The following is an 11489-nucleotide window of genomic DNA, read 5'->3' as shown; positions in this document are numbered from 1 at the left end:
CCCAAAAGCTCAAGCAACATATGCCTGACCTTGAGCTAGCTAGAAATGAGTGACGTCAGCAGGAAGCAGGTTGGTCCTGCGGTGAAAAGTTGACCAACTAGTGAAGATGCTCTAATGGTCTATATTTCCCTTGGAGTCTTGGACCAAACTTGGTACGAAGTTGTGTACTATTTCGAAATGTATTCCTTCTTCCATGACATGGACTGTTGACTCTTGAAGAGTACCCTTCCCATTTTCCTCTGTTTTTGTTTTTTGGTCAATATATTGTTTCCCATTTTCTTGTTTGAGAACGGAGAGATAGTGCTTTTCCCCACCACCACTTTCGAATTTTCTCACAACCACTTTAAAATTTTGAGTTTTCCCTCCCATATTTTTCACATTCTGATGAACTTGGCCATGCAGCAATCAGCATCAAACTTAACTTGCAGCTCTGAAAAGTGAAAAACTTTGTGCAGAATGGCCCAATAAATGTCCAAACTAAACAAAGCACATTTGAAATGCCATTGTGAGATTTTACCAAAAAAAAAAATGCCATTGTGAGAATCAACAGCCAGCCACTAATACATTGACAATGACCTAGACTTCTATCTAAATGGGATCAACTTGACAAATAAAATAAAATAAGTAACCACAAATTTGTTCACTAACTGGACCAAAACAACATTTTGAGATGAAATAAAAATACACCGGATGGGGAAAATGGCAAGTGGCGCTCGCTCATTGCGAAGTTGGATTTTCTGCTCCAACCACCAGAGGTGGTGTTGAGCTCTCGGATCTGTTTCCAGAAGATGGTCGATTGTCATTATCTGCCCGACGGACACTTTCTACCATCTTCACTACATCCAGCATTTTAGGTCGTTGATCGGGCATCCTTACAACACAAGACATGGCTATCTGCAACATCTCCACCATTTCCTCCTCTATATTTAGATACCTCATCAGCTCTATGTCAAACACTTCCGCTGTCCACTCCTCTCGGACAACTGAATGAACCCACCTGACCAAATGGACAATCTCATCACCGGCAGTTGTATGGATTGGGGATTTTCCAGTGAGGAGTTCCAGTAAGACAACCCCAAAGCTGTAGACATCAGCAGGTTGTCCTGACTTCCTGGTGTCTGTCACTTCTGGAGCTCGGTAACCAGCAGCACGGGAGATTGGGGGAGCCAGTGAGCTCATTATAGTTGCCAGACCAACATCAGAAACAAAACCATACTGTTGCGTGTTTACAAAGATGTTTGAGGCTTTGACATTTCCATGGACCAGCTTCCCGCCATTCGCTGTATGAATATGAGCAATTCCTCTTGCGGCTCCAATTGCTATTCTCAGTCGGGTGTCCCAATCTAAAGGATTTCTGTCCTCTCCTCTTCTACCTGAAAATGGAAAGAATATTGCATGATATATATTAGCCGCTACAAGGGATGAAGCGTGCAGCATAGACAATGGGGTAAGAATGCCAAGCATGCCACCAACCAAATATTGTCAAGCATGATGTGTAAAATACAATATTTGCATGTCTCTGCCTTGAGGGAATGAACATTTCCAGCGCACCACTTGGATTACAAACAAAGAAATCTAGAATGTAAGAACCATAGGACCTTTTACACAAACAAGCTATTCAGACAGATATTTACTCCCCAATGTCCAAAATATCACTTTATATTGAGTAACCATGGATTATCCTAGTTTCAAAACTTACATTCCTTGGTCAAAGAAATGTTGAAGCCTTACAAAGGTATAAGGCAAAGTAACATCAGTGAACCCACTCACAGACTCTCATGAAGCTAGTTTCTCTTGACGGGTGAAGCAGTACGTGATGTACCACAAAACTTCACACACGGTTGGTACCTACCACGTAGTATTTTGATGCACCAATTATCACTTGACTAAAAAGCGGTCATTATTGTTTTATTGATTAAACCAAAATTAGCTCCTAACCCTCAAAATTCAAGCATTAAAATTGTAAGCCACAGGAATCGTAGAAGCCTTACACAGCAAAGGAGTTAACCATGACACGTTCAAATATTTGACGACCTAAAACCATTTAAAAACAGTGAGTTGAAGCTAAGACTCATAGTATTCCTCTATGTTTCGGGCTTGTTCCAAATGGCATCTTTCACATACCTAGTAGTACAGGTCCAACAGATTATAATGATCAAATACAATACAAGTTGTTCCACCAATTTTAGATACAGCAGAGTACTAATAGAAAGATAATGCCTATAACGTACGGGATATCAAGGGTATTAACTTCGAAAGAAAGGTAAACAATCAGCTATTTACATTCAACTCTTTTCAACAGAAAGATTATCGGCGTGACCAGGCTAACATGTATCAAATATGATATATGGAAGACAGTAACGTACCGTGTAACAAGGCAGAGATGCTCCCTTGATTGTAGTAATCATATACCATCAGCTTCTCATCTTTGGAATAATAATACGCCTTCAATTCAATCACATTTTCATGCCTAATATTGCCGACAACCTCCATATGTTGCTCAAAGTCCCGCTTTCCAACATTTACATCCTTCAACCTCTTCACCACCACACTGGTTGCATCTTCTAGTATAGCCTTATATGCTGTACCAAATGTCCCCTTCCCAAGCACCTCAGCTGAAGCCCTCAATAAGTCCTCCAGATCAAATGCGTAGTGGCAGCCCTCAAAGAATACCAGTTTATTATTTGCATCTTGACTCCGTGAGATCACCTTTTCCGGTGACATTTCCCCCTTGGACAATTTTCCAGAAAGCCCATCTTCTTTCTTTCTTCTTGAGCAGAAAACAAGTATCAGAAATGCAAATGCTACAATGCCTAAAACAGCACCAGCAACTATAATTCCCAACAGTGCTGTCTCACCAAGCTTCCCACCATTCTTAGATTTCGGATATGGTTTAGGGGTGGGCGGAAGAACTGAGGGAAGCTCAGGTGGAAAACTTGCAAAAGAAACGTTGTTACCAACAAACACCGACCTTGGAAACCTCTGAAGAGACTCAGGGACACTACCATTCAGCTTGTTGTTAGATAAGTTAAGCTGCTGCAATTTATGTCGTCCAAGATCAGGGATTTCACCCGAAAGCGAGTTGTTTGCTAGATTCAATCCCGAAAGCTGAGTCAAGTTGAAGAGCGAAAAAGGAATGCTCCCATTGAAGTGATTGTTAGACAAATTAACAATGGTGAGGTTTTTCCAAACCGAGAAGTCCAAGGGCAGTGGCCCAGAGAAGTTGTTGAACTGAAGATACAGAAAAGACAAATTCTTCAGATTGGAGAAATCAGAAGGGAACTCCCCACTAATCACATTGGATCTAAGACTCAAAGTCTGCAGCCTCGAGAGGCGGCTAAGCGTGTTGGCCGGTATCTGGCCGGTAAATCCAATGCCAGGCAATCGGACAGCTATGACATACGACTTATCCTCGCTACAAGTCACTCCAGTCCAGTGGTCACACACAGAACTGCTCTGGTTCCAATTCAGAGAGCGAGAGTGAGGGAAATTGTTCACGAAATCGAGCAACGCCTGCTTATCTTCAACTGGGTTTGCATTTCCATGCAAGAAAATCAAACCCAAAAGCAAAATCCAATACAAAATACCATGACCCGCCATTTCCTTCACTACCCTCAAACCAAAATCCCAAACCCTTGAAGCAGAAAATGAACTGTTCCTGCAAAGTTTCAATCTTTTCAAGCTTCTGACAAAATATAGAGGGAAAAAACAAGCTAAAAATACAAAAGACAGATTGTAAAGCGAAAGGAAAAAAAGAAAAGTAAATCGGATTCCAAGAACATTGTCGAGAAAAAGCAGAGGTGACTCTCAGAAATTTCTGATATAAAGAAACGAGCTTTTGCAGGCTTTGAATATCGTGTTTTTATAATTAAAAAGGGAGTTATTTTATTGTTCAAAAAGAAGCAAAGTATGCACAAGTACTACAAGAAATCGAGCTTCTTTTTGTTCTTTGTTCTTTGTTTGCTTTGAGCTTTGCAAGTTCAAATTTCGAAAAAATTGCAGAAACCCAAACAATTTTACATGGGCATTGTTTCCAGAGGCTGTAAAAAAAAATGGAAAACAAAAGTGCCCAGAAGCTCAAAACGTACCTAAACATAAACACCACTGATTTCAGATCTGACCCATCAAAGTTCTCTGCTTATTGAGTGAACCCAAGTGAAAAACCAGTTCAAATCTGCCTCTGAACCCAAATAATCCACAGAAAAATTACTCTTTAGAACAAGTAACAAATATGTGGAGAGAGAAAATTACTGTGAGGAATGAGAGAGAGAGAGAGAGAGGAGTGGAAACGTACATGTGATGATGACTCCAAACTGATGGTGCCGGAAGCTAAATTAGAATCCCATGTGAGAAGGCCAAAGGTAAAAGATTTTACCTTTTTTCAAATTTTTGGGGTTAAAAAGTAAAAAAATTAAGAAGAATGGAGCCGCTATTTGAATTCACGGGGCTTTGGAGGGCTCTGGGGAAATACCCGTTTCTCTGAAGAAGCTCTGGATGAAGGAGAAGGGAGTGGGGGCTGCTGCTGCTGCTGCTGGGGAGTGTGGGGAGTTATTATAACGTGACCGGTAGTGGGAGCGAGTGGATCGTAAGTGTACGTGGCCAAAAAAGTTAACCAAACGCCGTCACATAATCCTACGGGCTCTAACGCAGCGACGCAAAACTCAGCGGCCAGGATTAACCATAAACTTCCCCTCTCTACCCATCGTTAACAAACGACAGCTCAAGGACGAAAAGAGCACACGTTAATCGGGTCCACATGTCAGAACCTGACGTCAACACGTCACCATCCAAGCCAAACCAGTCCGGCCCACAATAACGGCGTTTCGGTCTACCAGATAACAAACTCACTATTCAACGGTCTACTGGTATTCTTCGGTATTTGTTAGGCCTGGCAAACGGGTCATGTTTGTCATGTTCGTGTTATTTTCGTGCAACACATGTTATTTTAGCAGGTCATGTCGTGTCACACCCGTTATCTTAACGGGTCCTTAAAAGGTCGGGTCACTTTACCCAACGGGTAAAGGTAAAGTGACTCGACCAGTTATGATCCATTAAAAAAATATTTTTTTTCTTAAATTTGCACATACCACACATTGCCACATAAATATTACTTCAAAACATTAAAACACATTTGTCATTTAAGTACTACATCTACACTCGAAAATAAAAGCCTAATAAAAAAATAATACATACACTACTAATCTATTACAAATATTAAATGTAAAAGGATATGCAATTAATATATATAATTATTATAGTTTATTCATACTTTTATTAAGTATAACATAAGATTTTGTGATATCCACTAATGTAAATATTTTAAATTGAAGATCGAATTCATTCTTTGTATTCATATAAGGTCAAGGAGTGTAGCTGTAAAAAAGATCATCAAAATATGAGTTAAAATAACCGTTAAATCGTGATTTTTCGTTTTATAACCATCGAAAAGTTTTGTCCCGTTACTTGATCTTTGAATGTTTGTTCTAATCCCGTGTTTGTTTACGAAAGGGCCTAACTTTAATGGGACTCGCCCCGACTAAATTGGACTAAACACTTTGCTAAAGGGGCTTAGCGAAACCCCTCGAAATCGGGCGAACTGCTAAGCCCTAAGCTTCCCCCTCCCGCTTCGCACATCCATCTACTTCGTCTGTGCTTCCCAGAACCATCTTCAAGACTAGATACGGCAAAATCGAAACAAAATAGAAGAAAAATTTGCAAACGTTCTATTTTCAAACCCACATCCAACACCCAAAATCTCAAAAAACCTATAAAAAAAAATCTGAAAGTGAGATGAGCTTGAAATTTTCAATCACACGACACCAAGAAAACCAGAAACCCAAAAAATCTGCAATGAGGTGAGCTTGAATTTTTCAACCACAGCACCCAGAAAACCAAAAACTCAGAAAACGCAAACCAGATCCAACCCCCATCTTCTACCTTCAGGGCAATCGCACATGCAACCTGCTCCCAACTCCTAAATTTTCAATCTCTTTCTTACTTTGTGGTTTGATTGTGAAGATTTGCAGTCGATTATGAAGTTCAGAGATGAACAGCTTCTGGGTTTAATTTTGATGTTAATTTCTTTCATCAAAAGAGGGAGATGAACAGAGAACAAAAGGAAGAAAATAGGGAGATGAACGGAGAACAAAAGAAGAAGATGGAGATGAAAAGGGAGAGGGATGAAGAAAAAAAGGGAGAGGGAAGAAGAAAAGTAGGAAGAAAACAGAAGGAGAAGGGCAGAGAAAATTAAGGAAGAGAAAGGATGATCGGACCACAATTGGGAATGGAAAAAGGTTTGAAAATAGACATAAGTAATAATAAAATATTACTAAATATTTATTAAATAATATAAAATATTAATAAATAAGAATTAAATAATATAATATTGGAATTTGTTATTAGTCTGTTCCTTAGTCCTTACATTGCACCAAACGCTTCACTGAGTTAGTCCAGCTTAGTTTAGTCTAAGTCAGTCCAGCTTAGTCCCTGCAGTTAGTCCAGTCCAAGATAGTCCGATGCAACAAACGTACCCTAGATTCACTAACACTTAAGAGTTTATTCATACTTTCATTAAATATAACGTAAGATTTTGTGGTATCCACTAGTGTTACACTATTTTAAATTGAAGATCGAATTCAATCATTGTATTCATATAGGGTCAAGGAGTATAGCTGCAAAAAATCATCAAAATCGGAGTTAAAATAACCGTTAAATCGTGATTTTTCTTTTTATAACCGTTGAAAAGTTTTGTCGTGTTACTTGATCTCTGAATGTTTGTTTTTTGCAATTTTTGGCGTATGCAATCTCGAAGTATATACAAACATGTTTGACGGTTAGATCATTGAAACTAGTTTCGTAGAATGAGTATCCTATCAAAACAATAGATTCATTAATACTTAAGAGTTTATTCATACTTTCATTAAGTATAACATAAGATTTTGTGGTATCCACTAGTGTAAATATTTTAAATTGAAGATCGAATTCATTCATTGGTCAAGGAGTGTAGCTATAAAAAATCATCAAAATCGGAGTTAAAATAACCGTTAAATCGTGATTTTTCGTTTATAATCGTCGAAATGTTTTGTCTCGTTACTTGATCTCTGAATGTTTGTTTTTTTCAATTTTTGGCGTATGTGATCTCGAAACATATACAAACAAATTTGACGGTTGGATCGTTGAAATTAGTTTTGTATGATGCATATCCCATCAAAATGGTAGATTCACTAACACTTAGAGTTTATTTATACTTTTATGAAGTATGACATAAGATTTTGTGGTATCCAGTAGTGTAAATATTTTAAATTGAAGATTAAATTTATTCATTGTATTCATATAGGATTAAAGAGTGTAGCTATAAAAACTAATCAAAATCGGAGTTAAAATAACCGTAAAATCGTTATTTTTTGTTTTATAACTATCGAAAAGTTTTGTTCGGTTACTTGATCTCTGAATGTTTGTTTTTTACGATTTTTTGCTGATACGATCTTGAAGCATATACAAACAAGTTTGATGGTTCGATCGTTGAAATTAGTTTCATATAATTCGTATCCCATCAAGTTCAATGGTGTGTGTATATATATATATATTTATTAAGTAGATTTAAATCTATTTATTTTGCACGTATAAGTGACCAGTACACGGAGTAGTACATCACGTGTCATTATAAAAATAGTGGAATATGTGTGATAAAAAGTTAATAACTTAAAAAAAAAAAAAAATTCTCACCACTTTTATTAATTTTCATTTTGCATCTCTTTTTTGTTTCTTTTTCAGCTTTTCTTATAATTTTCATTTTCCCTTCCTTTTTCTTCAAATGGCGCGGCAGGAATGAAATGAAATTATGGAATCAATGGATGTATACTAATTAATAATTATTATAGTTTTTATAAAATTTAATATATATATATATAATTATTATAGTTAATATTTTGGGGGCATAATTATTATAGTATATATAATTATTATAATTATTATAGTTAATTTAATATATATATATATATATATATTTATATATTTTATAGTTTTTAGGGGTACAATGACACACCCCGATCCCAGAATCAAGGCGTGCTGGCCGTCACGTGAGTGTGACGTAGCCAAAAGTGCGACACGGAAGCAAGATATAACAGAAATATAAAGGAATTTAAACCAACCACTAAAAGCAAAAACCTACTAGCATCAAAGAGAGAGTTATAAAGTAAACACACGAATTCAGAGCGTAGGTCTAAGTGCAGTCAAGTAGGACCATAAATAAAGAACAACACCCGCAGGTGAGTTCTACATGCAGTACGTCTGTCAGAATGCCGAAAAAGACCTCGAGAGCCACCAACTACTAACTAGAACCTGGAGGGGCGCAAAACAAAGATGAGTGGGTCAGTAAAACCAAAATTTTCCAAAACATTTCATTTTAAACATTTCTAACCCCTCACCGTAAAACCTGTATACTTTCCCAGAAAAATAGTATAAAAACATATATATATACGCAAATCATCAAAACTCAGCTTACCATCTATCAACATAACATCTCAGAAAGAATATGCCATGCCATGCCAAAATATAATATGAATGCATCAATATAACTCAGGTGAAATAATAAATCAACCGGAGACCCTGCAGTGGTCCTGTACGGCTGATTCTATAGCTCAATATCCCATCCAGCCGGAGTCACCAACTGTGACCTGTACGGCACTACACTGCATATAAGTCGGAACTACCTATAGTAGTCTGTACGACTAAGATGGTGAAATAATACGCTCTAGTGCTTCTCTCATCAATCATCTGTGCACATAATCTAAAGTCACCCACCGGTCGGAACCCTTCTAATGGTCTGTACGACTGGCATGTCAGAACCACCTCTAGTAGTCTGTACGACATCCATCTACTTGGATCCAAGGCGAGCGTGCGGTGTGGTGAATACTATAAGCACTAATACCAAAGGTGCAGTTTATGAGCTCACAACGCAATCACATCATCATTCATTCATATAAACCATATAAACTCACCTGATACTCACCTGTGCGTCCACAACGTCAATTCACAAATATATGCATCAATTATCAATTTAAATATCTCAACAATTGCATGCATGGCAATTTAAATCATATTTTCATATAAACGCATTTTCTGGGAAAAACAGTAGTATATAGGTAATACGAAAACAAAACTGCCCACTCACTGATAAGTCGATGGGTCGTAACCCCCGTGACGTCCCTGGATGCACTCGTCCTCGGGATAGGTGTCACCTATATGCGAAACAACTATAAAAACGTTAATTTAAACACATAACCAACAATTCGAAATAACTTCTCATACGATGCTCAATTTGGGTATATGAATATACCACATCGACCTACTCGACGTCACGGACGTCGAGAAATTTTTAGATAAATTTTTGGAGGCCGCACGCGCCCCCACGCACCGGGACAGGCACGGGGACACGCGCCCCCACACGCATCATCCCTAACCTCGACTCGCCGGACTGAACTTTCCGGCGGCCGGTTTCCGGCCAACTTGAAAACTCCTTGTTCTCCTTCGTTTCTCAACCATTTTCTTTGTATTTTATATCAAAATGAAGCCCCAAACATGTAGAATCACGATACACTACTTTTAAGCTCAAAAAACAACTAAATCTCACCGGAAAATTCCAAGCAAAACCGGCCAAAATCGAACCTAGTGATCCCGACGTCCAAAACCTTCAAACGAAGCACTCCGAGCTTCCTTGGGACCTCACTAAGCTCACTATAAGCTTAGAATTCCCTGAAACACAACATTTCACTTGTGCATGGACAGTGACCAAAAATGAGGGTTCGGGTTTCACGTGATATCGAAGGTTCCACGTCCTAAAACTAGCACTAATTAACTCAGAACATCACAAGGATGGAGAATCTTACCTTGTTTGCTTCGATCCATTGAGTTTTGGAGGGTTTTGGGTGAGGTCCGTACGATATGGGTGCGAGAGAGAGAGAGAATCGTGAGGGAGGAGAGAGACAGAGTGATACGGGAAGAGGGAGAGAACAAGAAGTGTGTGAGGTGTCCACACTAAATCCTCACCATCCATCCAATTCCCTAACCACATAATTCCAAAACCAAATTTTAATCCCAAAACTTATAAAATTAATCCAAATAACGTCACACACACGTACCTTAGCCCTCGCTAAGGGCAAATCCGACATTTCACGTCATTAATAAGAAAATCTCGGGACGGGCTGTGACATACAAAATTGTTAAATTAATATATATAATTATTATAGTATTTTTTTAGGGTTATAAAATTATAAAATTAATATTCTGCTTATCGTGTATCGTGTTACCCATGTGTATACTTGAATCAACCCGTTATCTTAACAGGTGCTTATTGGGTTACCCGATAACGACCTGATTCGTTATCGTGTCGACCTGAACACCTGTTAATTTCGTGTCGTGTCGGGTTATCGGGTCGTGTCAGGAATTGCCAGCCCTAGTATTTGTAATCAAGAGGTGTTAAGTTCGATTTTTTCCAAAAATAAAATTGAATCACATTATTATGCAAGCCTATTATAAGGCATAACTCACTCTCTTATTTTCTTAGTGCAGATACTACCGTCTGTTTAAAAATAAAAATAAAATAAAAACTAGCATACATGGATATATGTTGACTCTTTCCAAAAACTAGCATAGATATACATAGATATGTGTTGACTCTTAAAAACTAGCATTAAAGATTGTAGTCGTAACTATTTTTTTTCTTTATTCATTTATCTGGAAACTATTTGTTTTAGTAAAGACTATATATACCAATATATCTTTCTTTCCAATAATATATGTATTTGGGAAGGAGGTATATTGTTTGCCATCCTTTTACTATGTCATTCTCATCCCCTCATATTTGTGCGATTATCAAGTCTAATGGCCTTTAGAATTACTAGATTTGCTCTATTTCGTGGCCGATTTATAATCTTTTTTCTTCTTGTTCTGTGGTCCTGTTTCGGTTCACGTTTTTTTATCTCTTATTCATTTATCTTAACCGTATTGCGAGATTTTTGTCAAACAACTTTCATCATGACAACTATATTCTATAAATGTTTTTATGAAAATTCTAAACATCACATGTAGCAAAAAGAGCTAAGTAGGGGATAATGGAAATGGATCCTCTTCGGATCCCTTTCTACCAAATTTACCAAGTTCGTGATCCGGATCGTTGCAATTTGATCCAACGGTTACAAACAGGAGGTTCTTTTAAAAATTATAATAAATGTAATCGTTGGATTAAATTTCAAAGACGCGAATTCCGAATTTAGTGGATTTGATGGAAATGAATCCGATCCCTTTCCGGGGATAATAACCTTTAGGAACTATATAAGCAGCAGAACCCATACCAAATAATTATGAAGACAATTTTTTTTTTAAATTAGCATTTTATGCAGCAATTATCACAATTTTCAGCTTTAAACATCGGTTGTTTACAGTCAATGCAATCACTATGTCTATTTTCAACCAGCTAGCTTCCATCACCT

General features: G+C 37.7%; 1 protein-coding gene across 4 annotated transcripts; it reads right to left on the bottom strand.

Moving 5' to 3' along the window:
- Positions 1-438: 438 nt before the first annotated feature.
- On the bottom strand, positions 439-4853 carry LOC103454640 (probable inactive receptor kinase At4g23740). Of its 4 annotated transcripts, none has more exons than XM_029092698.2 (4): positions 4295-4853; positions 4089-4180; positions 2367-3658; positions 439-1373 (listed from the first exon to the last, which is right to left on the bottom strand). In XM_029092698.2, exons 2-4 carry the CDS (start codon positions 4094-4096, stop codon positions 718-720), a joined length of 1956 nt encoding a protein of 651 aa, XP_028948531.1. In that variant the 5' UTR covers positions 4097-4180; positions 4295-4853; the 3' UTR covers positions 439-717. The 4 variants fall into 4 exon arrangements, with proteins under 4 accessions (XP_028948531.1, XP_028948532.1, XP_028948533.1 ...); XM_029092699.2 differs by having other exon boundaries at positions 2367-3652; positions 4295-4527; XM_029092700.2 differs by lacking the exon at positions 4089-4180 and having other exon boundaries at positions 4295-4523.
- Positions 4854-11489: the final 6636 nt, after the last annotated feature.

This window comes from Malus domestica, chromosome 14 (assembly GCF_042453785.1).
Source record: "Malus domestica chromosome 14, GDT2T_hap1".
Lineage (NCBI taxonomy): Eukaryota > Viridiplantae > Streptophyta > Magnoliopsida > Rosales > Rosaceae > Malus > Malus domestica.
The sequence above is the reverse complement of the archived record's forward strand: the minus strand, read 5'-3'. Positions and strand labels throughout refer to the sequence as shown.

Excerpts from the sequence above, each read along its gene's own strand:
- LOC103454640 (XM_029092698.2), bottom strand. Across the intron at positions 1,374-2,366 it reads CATCTCTGCCTTGTTACACG|GTAGAAGAGGAGAGGACAGA; the intron begins GTACGTTACTGT and ends TTCCATTTTCAG.